Raw genomic sequence first — 18881 nt, 5'->3', positions numbered from 1 at the left:
AATGAAGCCTCTAAACTGATGGGGAATGCTCTTATCTAGTAACTCAGCTGCTAAATTTATGGCTAGGTCAATCACATGTCCTGTTGTCACTAAATAATAAAGGCAACAACATAAATGCAAGAACAGCAGCACTGACAACTGCCATTTATTTATGTGCCAGCCATCCTGATAAGCAATTTATAAATACAAATTTAAAATAGTTTCTAAAATATTTCAGAAAAGCGCATCCCTGTAAGAAACGACAGTTTGGTTTTGATTTACTTCTAGAGAAACGAGCTAACCATAGGGCTGATAAAACTCAAGAGAACCAGCTAGTAGCATTAGCTTGAACGACTCTCACTTATTTAACCACTCCCCATCAATTATTAAGCTGTCCCTTGAGGCCACCGGAATACCATTTAATTCTTCTGCTACACTGCACTGAAACGCTTTGAAAATGTTCCTCTTGTTATATTATTTACCACTGTTGCATCAGCATACTAAGTCACATGTGGTAGCTCTCTGCTAATAAATAGTCAGTTTATTTTTCAGGGGACAGGCTGCTGCTTGGTAAATCACAGCCATGACCATCTTTACTCCAGAAAGGCAGAAAGTAAGAATTTCATCCAAAGCATGAAATTCTAATGCCACCCTCTGGCCTAATAATTCTACTTCAAGGAATGTAGCATAAGAAAAATATCAAAGATGTGTGAAAGATTTAAATGTCCTACAATGGGAAAAGCAACACGGCCGTGCTGACAGTGAAACGTTATGCAGGCGCGAAGTATCCTATTTTAAAAGATTATTTCCAGACATGGGAAACGCTAACGATATGTTCCATGAACAGGGCAGGTTCCCAGGCTATCTGCAATGAAATCTCAATTTTGTAAAATACATATGTATGTATGTTTGTGTAGTACACATGTATGCTTATACATATGAATGCTGAAAAGATATAGCCAGAAATATTACCAGTAGGTAGTATTAATATGGGTAACGCATTTCCATTTTTATATTTTTTGGTGTTTTCTAAACTTCTACAATGAATATGTATTTTTATATTCAAAAAGAAATAGACTCTCTTTTATATATAGATTTATATAGATTTGTACAATAGGAAAGACTTTTATTTATAGATCTGTAAAGTTTTCAGATTTTTTTAAACTTAGGGACTTTTTCTTCAAAACAAGGTTAGAGCCTTAGAGATCTGTACTAGATTAGTATCATTTATTAACTCAGAGCAGCTGCTTGAATATTAACTTATTTTAAATGGCCTAATTGAAAACACAGTGTTTTTCTTTTTCTCCCATGAAATGTCTTTGTTTTCCTTCATACTAGGGTATTGAAATAGAATATGATTAGTTTTGATAAAAATTTTAAAATGACCTCAAATTTCCAAATCTTACTAGTAATTTCTCTTTCCTTTCAGATTAGGCCATACAATCAACAATACCAAAAGTGGGTTAATTTAATTCCTGTGAGTCTGAATCTGATAACCTACGGCATTTAGGCCAAAGTGAGGTCATTCTCAGTGGCTTGCAGCCAGTTTCTGCTGCTTTGAATCTCTGCCTATAACTTGGATGACTGACAGATTTTGCTGCCTCATCCAGAACTATCATTCTTCAGGATTTTCATTAGAAATGAATGGGGCCAAGACCCACAGTGTCCCAATCTCAGAAGTTTCTAAACTGTGCATTGTGTAACATCTCCAGTTACCACTGAAAAACACCAACACAGTTATAGTAACTACGAACTACCTAAGACGTACAGGCAAAGACAAGAAGACGTACCAGCCAGCCCAGCTCTGCAAATTATATCTGAGCCTTTTGTTTCCTCATCCCTGAAATGTGGCTTATAATCCCTGTTCATTGGGCAGCTGTGAGGGTGCATGAGTTAATGTGTGAAAAACGCTGGGCATGGTGCTGGGTGCACAGTTAAAATTCAGTAAAGTGGTAGGGTTATGTCATTATTATTGGTGAAGAAACAAAATAAATTATATTTGTACACATATTTATGCAAACCAAGAATAAAAACATTAATAATTTGAAAACAATCCATGGGGAAATGACAGACTTGTAGATAATTTAAAACACACAGAGATAATTTAACATATTCAAAGGCTGCCATTTTATGGTGCTCCCTCTAAACTACATACTTCTGTTAACATTCGTAGACTTGATACAGAAGATCATGTGATAAGGTGCTTAAATAAAGTGATTATTGCAAGCTAGCTGTGGTCTTTCCTACATGGTGACTGCTGACGCTAATTACTTTATATTTAACATACGAATCACACAATTTCTGGCTGCAGCGCCAACCCAGATGCAGACCACTCTTGAGTGTGAGTAATGGAAAGAAGGTGGCAAAATCTCATCACTCCAGCAGGCAGGGCTGGAGAACACGGCAAGAGGCACCTCACTGCCTCTGGTTCTTCGGGAAGGACAGTAGGACTGATAATGAAAGACCCCTGTGTACAAGGAGTCTCCAATTTCTGACCTTCTCCTAAAACAGTAAAGCAGAACTTATGAGAGTAAAAGCAGAGTCCTACTCTGTCTGTGCTCACATTGTCCATACCTAACAGAGGGTCTGGAATTGAATAACTCATTGTTGAATGAATGAAGAAATCAGTGAAGCCTCAAAGTTAAGACTGTCTATGTGAAATAGCTGTGGGGGACCTGAGAGGCACAGGGGGTGCTGACCAACACAGGTATTCACTGCATTATCCCCTAAGTTCCCATTAATTGTTGAAATGTGAGGACCAAAATTTTAATTCAGCTCCAAGCAAGGGTGCTGGAGCATTTCTCAGAGTCTGTTTACAAACATGGTTTGGAACTTCATAATAAGTGATATACAAATACCATGTGACGATCTGGACGGTGTTCATCACAGTTGTGCTACATAGTCTCTTTAGAATGAGGACACATTTAAGATAATGCCTGGTGTAATTTCACATTACATAATTATTGCAGGTGTAAGGAATAAGTGTTTACAGTATAGATAATAACAAAGATAACAGCTAAAAATTAGCTAGACCATATTAGCATTAAATCTAGACACTGGGGTTAAGTAGCTTTCCATGCAGGACTCATGAATCTCCATACAGGTATCTGAAATAGGTTACTATTACAGATGCAGAAACTGAGACTTGAATTAAGAGGTTTACAAACACTCCCAGGTCCACAAAGATAACAAGAGTGACAAAACTAAGATTCATACGCAAAGTATCTGATGTCAGAGACTTAGAGATGAATCACTATGTTATTCTGACCAACAGGCTTCATCTACAGCTCTAAAGACCTAAATTTGAAATAGCTGATACTTGAATAATTGGGTATTATTTTTTTTTTAAAGCTTCCCTTTTTTTACCCGTTGAAAACTGTCAAGCATAGGCAACTATTTCTAAAACTGGTTCTGATGTGATTAAAATTTAAGTCTTGAAGCTGTTGCCTATACCTATGCCTGGAATTAGGTATTCCTATAAGTGTCTTCCTGATTATTATATCCATTTGGAAACAAAAACATTCCTAGAATTACCTGCTCCAAACTCCTTATTTGATAGAACAGTCTGGGTAAAAGGATTCTTGGTCAATGACTAAATTGAATATGACACAGCTGTGTAAGACGGTGTACCTGTCAAGCACCCAGCATCTAACTGGATCTCCATACAGACATGGGGTTATTTTTGAAAAACGAGTAAGCTGCAAAATCCCCTCCCAAGAAGAACAAGCATTATGCTCACTAAGGACTCCACACAAGTTCTAAAGGTCAATTCAGACTGGTTCTGATCATTTCCTTCTGTTTTGATAAAAAAATATGCTTCTGGAACCATAACAATGGAAGAAGAGCTGGAGAAGGAGAACGGCTTGATGATATATATATAAAAAAAAAAGCAGAAAAGCCTAGTCTTGCTTTTTAATCTAAAGGGATATGAAGTTCTCTGGACTTGACAGATATGGGTCCTGGCTTCCTATCTTTGCAGATGACAAATGTGTCCTAGTGGGCTGATCTGGCTCCTCAAGAAGCTCCAGTCTTACCTTCTCTTATTCTTAATTTGAAAAACATGGAAAGGTGAGGCATGTCATCTGCTGGGTCTGCTTGAGGAAGTGGAATTTTATACGTGTCACTGTAATGACTATGAACTTTCCAGCTGATCAGCAATAGTTAGCGGTGAGAAGGCTGTTCTCCCCACTAAATGCTGAAGTAACCAGGAGTCTGCTATAAATAGGCAGCTTCCAAGGATTACAATTCTGAGTCCCAGAAAATCTGGATAAGAAGAGAACTTCTAGGTAGCAAACAAGCAGGCGTGGTGTGTACTTACTGTACATTCCTCAGGCCCTCTTTCAAGAACATATTTCCCCAACTACTGGGAATATTGGCTGCTGGCTGTCGAAACTTACAGCTGACCTCTCTCTCGGAATCACCCTTGGGAACTACCCTCCAAGGGGAGCTGCATCACCCCAAGATTACTTAGCCCCTCCCCAAGGGCAGCTCAAATCCAATGTCTGCAAAACAAAGGCGAGGCCTCCTTGGCGACAAACTCTAAAGGGCCATCCCAGCCCCAGAGCTCCCATAGGCTCACCTTCCCCTTCTGCCAGTCCAGCCTTCCCCACTCCCTTAGACAGAAGAGAGCACTCTCTTAAATCATCTCCCAAGATCACAAAAGCAGAAGAGTTGGGATTCAAGTCCCAATCCATTTGACTCTCAGCCCTACGTTTCCATCAACTTTATGAAGCCCTTGACTTTGACATACAAAACACAAATCCTTACAGCTTCGCAAGACATGCAAAGTCCCTTTTGATATGACAGTCCTTTCTAGCCTCACACCCCATCACTCATTCCCATACAACCCCTGGTCCAGTCACACCAAACTCTTTCCTTTCCCTGAATGTGTCACGCTTCTGCTTTCTACCTGGAATAGTTCGTTGTTCTCAGCTGCTTGATGACCACCTCCATCTCCTACAGGTCTCACTTCGGGTGTTCCCTCCTCTATGAAGAACATCCTGGCCCCTCAGTAGGGTTAAGATTTCCAGCCTTCAAGTTTCTACCACAGGTTGTGTGTTCCCTTATTGTGGTGACTGTTAATTATTGTAATGGATTCTTTGTAGGCAGGGAACGTGTCTTTTAACTCTGCTTCCCGGCCTGGCATTTTAAAGATGTTTTGCTGGATGGATAAATAAACGAAGTCAATTGAGGTGCTGGTCCCAGAGGCCCTGGCTGAAAGGCTGCCAGCATCCCCATGACTGGGAAGCATCATATAGTGTCATACAAATTTGGATTAACTGTGACCTCCTTGAGCACTGGGACTAGTTTTTCTTCATCAAAGTAACCTTTCCAAGACCTGACACCATCTCTCACTCATAGAGGACAAGACGCAAAAAGCCCATTGAACCAAATGAGGTCTTGGCAGAAAGGGCTGACGTACAAGAAAATTACTTACTTTCCTGGCTCAGTCTAAACTATTTTTTAAAAATCTCTATGTTTTAAGATACATAGGATATTTCTCTACGTGGTCTCTTCTTAATATGTTCTTATTTCCAAATTTTAAAAATTTCTCCTTCGTTTGAAACTTTTTTTTTTCCTATTTAAGAGAGCAAAAGAAAACTTGGAGTTTGCTAAATTCCATTTCTAGGTCAGAAATCAAATCTAATGTGGACACATCAAACATGACTAAGAAGTTTCCCAGATGGCCTGCATGACACAACTTTGTTTTAAGGGGTCCCTCTGAAACATAAATGTCTTTAATCTACAAGGTGGTTTCCCCCCCACTTTCTGAAACTAATAATTACTTACTGAATAGATGTACAGATATTGGTATAGGCACCAAACACCCTGAGTATGAAGCTGAGGAGGTGGTAGAGAACCCTTGTCCTATAAACATAAAAACCAAAAGCCAGTCTTATTGAGCAAGTAGCTGCATTCCCTACACAGGAAATGGTCCAATTTTGTTATTGTTCTCAACAAAGATGTCCAAACAACAAAAAAAATTGCTGAGAGCTGGCTGAGACTGGTAACAATGATATGAAGCCTTAAAAGCCCAGTTCCTTTTTTTTTTTTTTTTTTTTTTTTAAAGTGGATTTGGGAAGGAGGAAGCTCTCTGGCAAGTAAGGGACTGAATTTTCCATGCCCTGGGGAATTTTTTTCCTGTCACTCTCTCACAGCTTCTGCTGCTAGTCTGGTGGGAATAAGAAAAAAACTGTGATAACATTTTCCCAAGAGAGCAGCGATTTAACTTTTTGTTCTGTGTCTTTAAAATATCTGTTCATTTATTTATTTTTTGAGCCTAATATTTATTGAATACAATTAAGTCATTAAGGCAGCAGACCCTTCTCAGTCTTGGTTACGGGCTCAGTGGTTATAGGGAAGCACACTCTGGCAGGATTGATGGAGGATACCTTTTTAAACATCCTGGTGGAATCCTCACTTATCTGCATGAAACGCATAATCACATTGTTCAGATAGATGTCACTCAAGGTTGCGTGGTCTTTGCTTTCTCGTCTCACTTGGTTCAGGAGCAAATACCAGCAGTTCACTGGAGACAACAAGTTCTGGTCTTTCCTAAGAAGTGAAGGAGAGAGAGAATTACCATCAAGTTCAAAGCTGCCCCAATCAGCTAAGGGAAAGTCACCAAGGCAAACTAGGAGCCACAACAGACGGGCACTGTCCCTGTTCTTTCTCCTCTGAGCATTGCTCATAGCAAGACACTCGAGAGCCAGCAGAACAGCCTTCCAGGCTGGGAAGGCACCCAGCCAGCAGCTCCCCTAGGCTTGGAAGAAAAAACTTGAACCGAGAACACCCGTCAAAACCCACACTCCTGACAAGGGCATGGGACCCTAACATATACAGTACTAAGGCAGGCTTTTAGCTTTAAACGCCCCATTGAAGAAAGCAGTTTATGTTTACATAAAAATCTATTGACTACTGTCTCACAGACAGACTGTGGTTTGCCACTGAACGCAAAGCGTGCTCTGAATGTCCAGTCTGCTGTTGGAAAAGAAATTTGGCTAGGTATACTTTCCATGGAACACAAATGTGAGGATGATTTACTAATCCCCTGATACTTAACCTCCAGCCTCCCAAAACGTGTTCCTGGGAAGCAGAACTTTCCAGCATTGTCTCAGGGCTTGTGAATAGAACCAAAAAGTTTACTGGCTTATGACATGTCACATCTCCTTTTTAAACCCATTAAGTTATTTCAGATTTGTAACCACTCCTTGTTTTATTCTACATAATAAAGTGAAAAGTGAATATAAACCACAAAGGGCAACTTGTAAAAAGTTTTAAAGAAAAACTCCAAACAAAAGCAGTGACCGACGGGGATATTACTGCTTTAAAAAAAAAAAAAAAAAAGTACAATGTTTGTTTTTTTACTTTAAAAATCTAACTCTAAAATGGCAAAATGGCATAGAATGTTTATCCTAACTCAGGGACACTAGTGCTATTTTATCAGACATGTTATCCTCCTAATATTCATGATGATTTATGATTCTGAATACTAATTAAATTAGAAAAATGATTAAAGAAGGACTTTCAGCCCTTATGTCCCTCGGATTCAGGATTTAACACTGCATCAGTCAAAACCCTCTCTAAAAGAAAGAGGAAGTAGACCACAGAAGTATGGATGGGTGTAAGGGAAGAAACCCCTGATCTAGGGTCCCAGCACTTACACCCAGAAGAGAAGCCTCCCACTCTCCCAGCTGGCACATTAAGAATTACACCCCCAACCTAAAGAACCCTCCTTTTCTCTCAAAGCCATTGGGCAAGGGGCAATGGTTCTATGGAAGAATATTGAAGCCTTTCCACTGACATTCTCTAGCCGCCCAGCCCAAGAGGTAAGCATTATCTTATATTAACTTTTCTGTATATCCTTTATGATGAAGTAACCCATAAGTTCTTTGAGAACATTTCATACTTTTTTGTATCCGCAGGGCCCTGCCTGTGGTCAGCATTAAATAAATGTTATTTCATTCATTGAACAAACACTTTTTATTGCCTTAATAGTAAGTGATAACAGTATCAACAACAACAAAAACAACAGAGGCAGCTAAGCTATCATTTACTGAGCACCTACTGAGCATACAAGGCAAGAGCATGGAATATGGATCTATACTGCCTCGCTTCAAATCCTGGAACAATTACCTAGGAGATCTTGGCCAAATTATTTAAACCTCTCTGTGCCTCCGTTACTTCATCTATAAAATGGGTAAAGCAACAGTACCGATCTCATAAGATTATGAGGATTATTTGAGTTAATATATGTATTTTTAGGGCTTACTAGAATGCCTTAGATTCATAGTAAGTGCTGTGTAAAGTTAGCGATTTTCATCTAGCGGCTGGTCTAAAGACTTTACATATATTAACTCTACCTAATCCTTACCACTACAACTTAAGGCAGAGATGCTTTGTATCCCCTCTATCAATAAGAGAACTTAAGCTTTAGCAAGGCACAATGATTTGCTCAAGACCAAAGCTGGTGTCAGGGAAAGTCTCTGAGTCCAGGGAGGCTGATCCAAGCCTTGGTCTTTCTACCAATGCTGTGGCAACTTTAGGCCAAGGATTATCCCACACAACAAGCACCCCAAAACTGAGTAAGAGCTAGACTCCACAGCCCAGCTCAAATGATTGGTAAAGTACAGGTGCTAAAGATTTAACATTTGTTTCGTGAAGAGAAGGAATACTGAGTGCATACCCCATGTCAGCTATTAATCACATCAACCATTTGTTACGTTTCTCATTTACTGGTCACAAAATCTCATTTTACAAGTTAGGAAACCAAGGCTCAGAAAGGTTAAGCAACTTGACCAAAGTCACACAGTAGAGCCAGTATTCAAACCAGGTCTGTGTGACTCTTTCCTAAAGGGCTGTCTTTGATTTATTCCCCCCTAAGCCTGGTGTATCCTTTCTGTAGACTTATTACCTTATCTTCAGTTCTGTAGTCAATAATAAACTTACTCAAGGAAAATTCCGAGCTGCCTACGTTTTGAAGAAAACTAGTGAAAAAACCAGGAGGAACAAAAGGTGGCAGCTGATCCACTCAGGGATCAGACTAAGGTGCATGGGTCCATCCATGCTTTCAGTTCACAAGAGATTACCAAGTACAGAACACAGAAGGAGACATTCAAAAATATTTACTGAATGTACAAATGGGCTGTCTTCTTATTTGCAATCACTTTTAAAAAGGGACAGTTTCTATAAATGAGGATGTAGTACTGGCTCCAGTCTCTGTCAAGCACATTTGATATTTGCTCACCCTGGGAACCATCACCAAAATTTATTTCTATGCTGACCAACACTAGAGGTTAAAGTCACCCAAAAATACAAATTAAAAAAGTATTCCCTACCCAGAATAGTTCTGCATTTGCTTCTGCAAAAGGACCCCTACTTCCTTTTTTTCTTCAAAAGTTCCTACCTTTTCTTTAAGGGTTAGAAAAAATTTTTTTATTGACGTAGAGTTGATGTACAATATCATATAAGTTACAGGTGTACAACATAGTGATTCACAATTTTTATAGGTTGTACTCCATTTATAGTTATTATAAAATATTGGCTATATTCCCCATGTTGTACAATATATCCTTGTAGATTATTTTATACATAATAGTTTGTACCTCTTAATCCCTTACCCCCTGGTTGCCCCTCCCCACTTCCCTCTCTGCACTGGTAACCACTAGTTTTTTCTCTATATCTGTGAGTCTGCTTCTTCCTTATTATATTCACTAGTTTGTTGTATTTATTTTATTATTTTTTTTTCGGTACGCGGGCCTCTCACTGTTGTGGCCTCTCCCGTTGCGGAGCACAGGCTCCGGACGTGCAGGCTCAGCGGCCATGGCTCACGGGCCCAGCCGCTCCGCGTCACGTGGGATCTTCCCGGACTGGGGCACGAACCTGTGTCCCCTGCATCGGCAGGCGGACTCTGAACCACTGCGCCACCAGGGAAGCCCAGTTTGTTGTATTTTTTAGATTCCACATATAAGTGATATCATACAGTATTTGTCTTTGTCTGACTGATTTCACTTAGCATAATACCCTCCAAGTCCATCCATGTTGCTGCAAATGGCAATATTTCATTCTTTTTTATGGCTGAGCAGTATTCCATTATGCATATTTAACACAGCTTCTTTATCCATTCATCTGTTCATGGACACGTAGGTTGTTTCCATACCTTGGTAATTGTAAATAATGCTGCTATGAATATTGGGGTGCATGTATCTTTTTGAATTAGTGCTTTTGTTTTTTTTTTGATAAATACCCAGGAGTGGAATTGCGAAAAAGGAAATGCAGATGGCCAACAGGCACATGAAAAGATGCTCAACATTGTTAATCATCAAGGAAATGCAAATCAAAATTACGATGAGGGGGCTTCCCTGGTGGCGTAGTGGTTGAGAATGTGCCTGCTAATTCAGGGGACACGGGTTCGAGCCCTGGTCTGGGAGGATCCCACATGCTGTGGAGCAACTAGGCCCGTAAGCCACAACCACAGAGCCTGTGCATCTGGAGCCTGTGCTCTGCAAAAAGAGAGGCCGCGATAGTGAGAGGCCCGCGCGCCGCGATGAAGAGTGGCCCCCGCTTGCCACAACTAGAGAAAGCCCTCTCACAGAAACGAAGACCCATCACAACAAAAATAAATTAATTAATTAATAAACTCCTGCCCCCAACATCTTCTTTAAAAAAGAAACTACGATGAGGGCTTCCTTGGTGGCGCAGTGGTTGAGAATCTGCCTGACAATGCAGGGGACACTGGTTCGAGCCCTGGTCTGGGAAGATCCCACATGCCGTGGAGAAACTGGGCCCGTGAGCCACAACTACTGAGATTGCATGTCTGAAGCCTGTGCTCCGCAACAAGAGAGGCCGCAACAGTGAGAGGCCCGCGCGCCGCGATGAAGAGCGGCCCCTGCTCGCCACAACTAGAGAAAGCCCTTGCACAGGAACGAAGACCCGACACAGCCAAAAATGAATAAACAAACAAATAAATTAAAAAAAAAAAAAAAAAAACTACGATGAGATACCACCTCATTGTAGTGTCAGAATGGCCATCATCAAAAAGAACACAAATAACAAATGTTGGCGAGGGTGTGGAGGAAAGGGAACCCTCCTATACTGTTGGTGGGAATGTAAATTGGTGTAGCCACTGTGGAAAACAGTATGGAGGTTTCTCAAAAAACCTACCCTTTCTTTTTTTTTTTAATTTTATTTTTGGCTGCATTGGGTCTTCATTGCTGTGCTCGGGCTTTCTCTAGTTGCAGCGAGCATGGGCCACTCTTCGTTGTGGAGCATGGGTTTCTCATTGCGGTGGCTTCTCTTGTTGCGGAGCATGGGCTCTAGGAGCGCAGGCTCAGTAGTTGTGGCGCAGGGGCTTAGCTGCTCCGCGGCATGTGGGATCTTCCCGAACCAGGGCTCGAACCCGTGTCCCCTGCATTGGCAGGCGGATTCTTAACCACTGCACCACCAGGGAAGTCCCTACCCTACTTTTTATGTAGGATCCATGAACCGCAAAGCCAATGGTGAAGGCTAAGATGCGCTTCTCTGCAACCCCCTTCCATTTGGAGCCCAGGCTGAGCAGACGGGCCTCTTTGTTGTCCCCTGTGTGGGTGGGCGAGTGGCTTTCTGTTCTACCATTTCACTGAGATAGTACTGTTGCTCCTGACTTTAGGCTGTGATGCAATGCAATAGGATTGGTGATGGGGAAGTCCTCCCTTCCAGCTCCCTACCTTGCATTAGCCTCATCTTCTGTCCCCACGTGGGACTAAAGGGTGATATAATCACCACTCAAGTTTTCAATTCCCTTTTCCTTTTTTGGCCCCTGGAAATTTCCCTTACTTTCCTGAGTTCAGTTATACATTTAAAGTGATGTCTATTATATTTTAGTCAGCATTTCCAGGGGTTTTACAGCACAAGTATTTTTCATATTATCTAGTTCATTGTTTTTCCAGAAATGAAAGACTGGGAGGTCTTTTTAGTATCTCCTAAACAAGTCTATTTCTTTCTACCTGCAGTGTTGCTAGTTCATGCCATTATGGTGAGGGTCTTCCACCTGGCCTCCCTCCCCTGACTGTGTCCTCCTCCAGCCCCCAATCCTATCTACGGTCTTTGTCATCATCTCAAAATGCAGGTGTGAGCTGGTCTTCTTTCTCCTTAAAACTCTACGAAGGCTTCTCAGGCCCTTAGGATAAAGTCCAAACTTCCCGGTATGATCCACAGGCCTCCATGATCTGGCACAATGTACAATGGGCACCACACAGCTCACCACCTTGCTACTCACTCCCACCGGCCTACTTTCTGCTCTGCAAAGCTACCCTACACCCCTTCCCTTCTGGTCTCTTATGAGTGATGTTCCCCTTGCCTGAACCTTCTGCTCTGGTCCCTTTACTGGCCAACTAGTCCTTTGGGTCTTCACTTACGTATCACTTCTTCCAGGACCTTTCCTGGACTCTGCTGTCCCCACCTACACCGCAGAATGGATTTCTATCAGGTCTGTCCCTGGCATCTACCCCGTCAGAGCCCTTGTATACTCTATGGGAGTTGTCTGCCTACTCGTGTCTCAGATTTAAATTCTAAAGTAAATCTCATCAGAAAAACCTGCATGTATTTTTTTTTTAAACAAATGAAGTACAGTTGACAGTGAACATAGGTTTGAACTGTGCAGGTCTACTTACACAGATGTTTTTCAATAAATATAGTCCCTGTGGGACTTCCCTGTGGCACAGTGCTTAGAAGTCCACCTGCCAATGAAGGGGACACGGGTTCGAGCCCTGGTCTGGGAAGGTCCCACGTGCCGTGGAGCAACTAAGCCCGTGTGCCGCAACTACTGAGATTGCGCTCTACAGCCTGCGAGCCACAACTACTGAAACTCGTGCGCCTAGGGCCCATGCTCCGCAACAAGAGAAGCCACTGCAATGAGAAGCCCATGCACCGCAACAAAGAGTAGCCCCCGCTTGCCGCAACTAGAGAAAGCCCGCACACGGCAACAAAGGCCCTGCGCAGCCAAAAATAAAAATAAAAAATTTATATAAAAAAACATAGTACATCTATTTTCATTACATCCTTAAATTAACTAGATGAGGGGGAAAGTTTCTGTTCAGTTAGAGATCACAATATGTAGAACTTGGGTCCTGATCTGTCCATAACTGTTTCAGCTTCCTGCCTTTAGATGACTCATTTATCAATTCCTTTATTTTTGAGGCAGAGATAGCAGTATGTGGACTTTTGACTGTGCAGGGGATTGGTGCCCCTAACTCTTGTGTTCTTCAAGGGTCAACTGTGCAATTAATATAAGGTTTAATTAAGCTAGATTGTACGCATTTTACCAAAAGCCCTTGTTTTAAGTCAGTCTCAACTGCAATGACCACAAGCATGATTGGGGGGTGGGATATAAATTTAAGCAACCCTCACTGCTTATTTTCATGTAAGATCACTATACAGAAATCTTGAGGTCTTTGCTTGAAGAATCAGCTATTTAAAATTTGCCCATCCAAACACCTACCTGTGTTAAACAACAACTCCTAGTGTATTTATTGGAAAGAGGGAACATGTCAAGAGAATACTATTAGTTTAAAATGTAATACATTTATGCTCATAAATTATAAATGCAGAGGGTTGCTTTTATCTATGGGGATATATCAATCAACAACTTTTCAGACAAAAATGGAAAATTCTAAAACCAGTAAGGGTGGTAAAAAGGTAGGATATCCCCTTGGAAAGGTGAATTTGAGCCAAGTCCCTCTTACTTGTACTGTTGATGATCCTTAGTGCTTCTTGTTTTTGCCATGAACCTTTCTGCTAACTTTTCTAGGTTCCGAGAATATTCCGTCTCAATTTCGGCTTTTTTCCGAAAGAAATCTTGCAGGTCCTGCAGAAGCTGAACTCGCATCTCTGTTTGCTGCTCCAGGCATTTCTGTTGTTCTACCAGTTGAGCTCGAATTTCTAAGGAGAGAAGAGAATCCATTTGATGATTTCATGAAAATTACTGAGGTGTGCTGGTATGTGCAAGATAAAAATAATGAATCCTATTATACATTTAGCTCTGTATTGGACCTTTACGAGGCTGCTGTGCTCAGCTTGGGTCTTTAAATAAGATATCTGCTGACCCTGTAAAAGAATGAGATAAGCCTCCGGAAAGAATGTAATAAATTAGAATAGAGGGCTTCCCTGGTGGCGCAGTGGTTGAGAGTCCGCCTGCCAATGCAGGGAACACGGGTTCGTGCCCCAGTCCGGGAGGATCCCACATGCCGCGGAGCGGATGGGCCCATGAGCCATGGCCGCTGAGCCTATGCGTCCGGAGCCTGAGCTCCGCAACGGGAGAGGCCACGGTGGTGAGAGGCCCGCGTACCGCAAAAAAAAAAAAAAAAAAATTAGAATAGAAACATGGATTACATTTGCAATGCCACAAACATGCGTGGAGTCATGAGGGGAAAAAAAATGAAAGCCTTTCAGATAACAATTTGTAACACGTGACATCTTTGGGTAGCTGAGGACACTGTAGTTTTTTAAACAGCATTTTACCTCAACTATCCTTTTTGAGTTTGAATGGCAAAGAAGTGAGCATCATTTCTTCCAGACTTCTGAACCTTCTCAATTTCTTTGCCAGTTGGCACATACAAACACTGACATCTGGTAATTTTGATTTAGTGCATAAATTTCTAGTTTGTAAAACACATAGCTTCAGGGTTTATAGGAATGCCACACCTAAAAATAATTTCCTTTTATATCCAAATAATCCATTCATTATGGGGCAATCCTTGGATTCCACTTTATTATTCTGATCACAAGATCAAGAGCTCTTCACTTGGCTTTCCCTTTCTCCCCATTGCTCAAACTGAGCCTTATCGACACATTTATCTGAAAAGAGTCCTGTGACAATTTTAATACATTAGGAACGGGAAGGTTAGTCATTTAGTGATTTAGCAGAAACACAAAAGCAAAAGTGTGTCATGCAAAACCATCTGCAAATGACTGTAACAATGATCCATGTGTGTTTTGGAAAATAAGATACAGTAACTATTAACTACTGACTTGTTTTTGTTCTGAGACTCAGGGCTAACATCCAAAGACAAGAATATTCATACTGGAAAACTTCTTTATTTCATCCTTCCCAGTGTCGGGTGCATGATTCCCTAAAAGTGAGGGCTGAATCTAATTCAGTGGAGTTTAAGAAATTGATGTCCGAATAACAGCTCCTCAATTGCTTCCCACGCTTCTTCTCAAATAAAGCCTGAGCTGACAGTACGTGTGCACATACTTGACCATGTGTAATCAGGCTCATTAACAGCAGGGCCACCCAGTTCTGAATGAGGAGTCAGGAAATTTGCTCAACTTAAGAGCTAATAACAATCGAATGCTTGCTGTTCTACACCCTAATGAAGTGGATACTAGTATTATCCTCATTTTGCAAAGAGGAAACTGACGTTTAATGAGATGACATACTTCATGTAGAGACTTCAGCTTGTAAGTGGCACCCGCAGGACCTCTAACCCAGGTCTGTCCGTCAATTAATCGAATGTTTCTGCCTGCCTTTCATCCGTGCAACATGTTTTAAGGACCTACAGTGTGCCAGGCCTATATCCTGGCAAAGAAGATACAGTAACTATGAAACAAGGTCTCTGATCTCAATAAGCTCATGTCCAAGCAGCATGGTTTTGGGGGAGTCCCGGGAGAAGATAGGAAAGCATTTCTCAAGCGTCCTCTCTTGGTTTCTCCACTTGGAGATTGGGGGATCCTATTATTAATCTCATAAAAGTGTGGTGAACACCAAAGTGAAGACATTATTAAAGGCTTTTAACTACCGCGAACAGCAGCTGGTTTTTAGTCCATCAAAGTAAATATTTTTCAATACAGTATTATAATCAGCATGTCTGCCAAACTCCCCCCCACAAATACAGACCTAGTTTTGTTTCATAAAGAAAAAAAAAATCAAGGGTGGGGGCATTTCTCATCCAGGAAGTCTTTTATGATGAAGTAATTTTAGCACATCTTGCTGTGCTAAGTGAAAAAAAAATCAGACGTCTTTGGCTGTCAATGAGTTCTGTTTTGTTTTGTTTCTCCCCCTGCTCCTTTTTTTAAATTTTATTATAAAATTTAGCTCATGGTGTGTCAAAGTATTACTTGCTTTATTCTTGCCTTTTCTTATTAAATCCAGTATGTAGTGAATGGGCTATTTCCTTTTTATTCTTAGGTTTTATAACAATATGTAAAGTTACTATTCCATTGTTCTTTTTGTTTTTGTAGAAGTACACAAAAATTATATGGGCTTCCTTCTTGGATCTCATTCTTAGATTTTCTCTTGCTTGCTTCCTTCAGGGTTTAAAATCAAGAACTAGGGAGTTTTGAGAAGGAGGACTCTATTTTATTTTTTTTGCGGTACGTGGGCCTCATCACTGTTGTGGCCTCTCCCGTTGCGGAGCACAGGCTCCGGACGCGCAGGCTCAGCGGCCACGGCTCACGGGCCCAGCCGCTCCGCGGCACGTGGGATCTTCCCGGACTGGGGCACGAACCCGCGTCCCCTGCATCGGCAAGCGGACTCTCAACCACTGCGCCACCAGGGAAGCCCCGGAGGACCGTATTTTAAACAGTTACAATCCCATCCTCATTTTGCTGGGAGTAACTGTTATTTCACATTATCTGTAATTTTCCAGTCAAAATAGGACACTGGCAACATTTTCAATAGTGGGAAAAGTGGAGGGACAGAACCTAGAGAAAAAGTATGCTCCAAAAATCGGAGAGAATTTGTTTGATTATCTTTTAATTTAGAAAAGTTTAGGACAAATGAGGAAAAGATCACAAGGAAATCAAAAGCAAAATGAGATACCACTTCACATCCACTAGGATGGCTGTAATCAAAAAGACACAAGTGTTGGTGAAGGGTGGAGAAATTGGAACCCTCATACACTGCTGGTAGGAATGTAAAATGGTACAGCCACTTTGTAAAACAATGTGGCAGTTCCTCAAAAGGTTGACATAGACTTAACAAATCTACTCCTAGGTATATGCTCAAGAGAAAACACATTTCCCACAAAACATATAGACAAATGGTTATGGCAGCATGATTCTTAACAGCTGAAAAGTGGAAATAATCTAAATGTCCATCAATATGGAACAGAAAAACAAAATGAGATAATAGCCATACAATGGAATATTATTCATCCATAAAGAGGAATGAAGTATGTTTCGTGCTTATATTGAAAATATAAACTTAGTGAATAAAAGTAGTCACTAATGGAAAGTGTGATTACATTAATGTGAAATGTCCAAAAGAGACTAATCCACAGAAACAGAAAGTAGATTAGATGTTGACTAGGGCTGGAGGTGTTGGGGAAGATGGGAAGTGACTGCTAAGGGGTGCAGGGTTTTTTTTTTGGCGGGGGGTGATGAAAATGTTCAAAAAGTGATTGTGGTGACAGTTATAAAACAGTGAGTACACTAAAAAACACTTAATTGTACACTTTAAATGGGTATATTGAATGATATATAAAGTATCACAATACAGCTGTTATATAAAAAACAACAGACCGCCATATCACAATTCATTGAAATTTTGGTTGAGGCATTTCTGAGAATGGTAACAGTAGTAACAACAAAATGACTCCTTGGGACTTCCCTGGCGGTCCAGTGGCTAAGACCCCGCACTTCCAATACAGGGGGCCCGGGTTCGCTCCCTGGTCAGGGAACCAGATCCCACGTGCCGCAACGAAGATCGAAGATCCCGCTTGCCGAAACTAAGACCGGGAGCAACCAAATAAATAAATAAATAAATAAAATAATTTAAAAAATGAGTCCTTCTATTTCCATACCTCGTACTTTTTAGTAGTTTATCAAATTAGACAACATATGGGCAAGCCCTTTAAAATGATGTCTTCAAAAAATGGCTCTTGCTTCAATATTTTAATTTCATCCTGAATTTATCTGTGAGTCAGAATAGTAAATTTAATTACTGGCTAGCATCATTTGTACATTAATTATTACAATTTCTAATGGTAGAGAAAAGATTTACCTAATAGAACATCAGGAGGGGCTTATCACCATGACTCCCAGACAACTGCATAAAACAGCGCAAAGTCTTTCAGGCAGAAAAATGCCATCTCTGAGGAGGCTCCGAGCAGCTATTATTTAAATCTAGGGCAGGACCTACTAAATACTAATAATGGCCATTTTAAAGGAGCTAAAATTTACTGGGTTTTTTTTATGACTTATTTAATTTCTGTTCTACCAGAGCATCACCACAGGATGAATCAACATCAATAATCCAACAAGAATAACACACAAAAAGACTATGCTTTCAAACTACTCAATTTGTTTAAAAAATTGAAATAGTTCCTCTAAGCTACAGAAATATTGACTAATACTTACCAAATAAAATGGAATTGCCTAGGAAAGGAGGAAACAGAGGCATTTCTTGCTATTGCTCTGATAAAGGGAAGTCCTAACCCTTAAAATAAATCTGTGTGAGGCCAGAGTGTGATGCATGTTTCACGGAAAGACTGAGGCCAGGCTGGGCTGTTTCTCTAATATGTTACTGAATGGTTAAGACTAGGGCATAAAACTGATAGACTGGGTGTGATACTTGTGATCATCCAGCAAAAAATAAAAACACAGCAACACTTCTAAAGTATCACAGACCATCTCAATTATTTCATAGTCTTGTTTCGTCAGGCTTTCCTTATGATGTCAAAAAAGTCTACATTGTGTGTGGATTTATCAGTACCTTTACCTGTGGGCTATAAGGAATTCTCCCAAATACCAGGTAAGAACCACTGGAATATCTTTAAAGAGAAGAACCCAATTAGACTAACTGGTTCCATCAATCATTCACATAATCAGTGCTGATGTGAATATTTATATAATCTTGCAGCTATTGATTAGCTAAACACTAGGTGCAAACTTCTGTGAAACATGCTGGGACTTCCCTGGTGGCG

General features: G+C 40.8%; 1 protein-coding gene across 2 annotated transcripts in view; it reads right to left on the bottom strand.

Annotated features, from left to right (window-relative positions):
• The window catches only part of SRGAP1 (SLIT-ROBO Rho GTPase activating protein 1), a 269221-nt gene that overhangs the window by 124159 nt on the left and 126181 nt on the right, over positions 1-18881 (bottom strand). For both annotated transcript variants that reach the window (XM_029205131.1, XM_029205130.1), the window contains exons 2-3: positions 13701-13896; positions 6372-6534 (exon numbers count right to left, since the gene is read on the bottom strand). In XM_029205131.1, coding sequence (XP_029060964.1) covers positions 6372-6534; positions 13701-13896 — 359 coding nt within the window. The remainder of the gene's footprint in view (positions 1-6371; positions 6535-13700; positions 13897-18881) is intronic.

This window comes from Monodon monoceros, unplaced genomic scaffold, assembly GCF_005190385.1.
Source record: "Monodon monoceros isolate NGI ecotype Baffin Bay Population unplaced genomic scaffold, NGI_Narwhal_1 Super_Scaffold_6, whole genome shotgun sequence".
Lineage (NCBI taxonomy): Eukaryota > Metazoa > Chordata > Mammalia > Artiodactyla > Monodontidae > Monodon > Monodon monoceros.
This window is presented reverse-complemented; position numbering and strand designations above follow the sequence as displayed.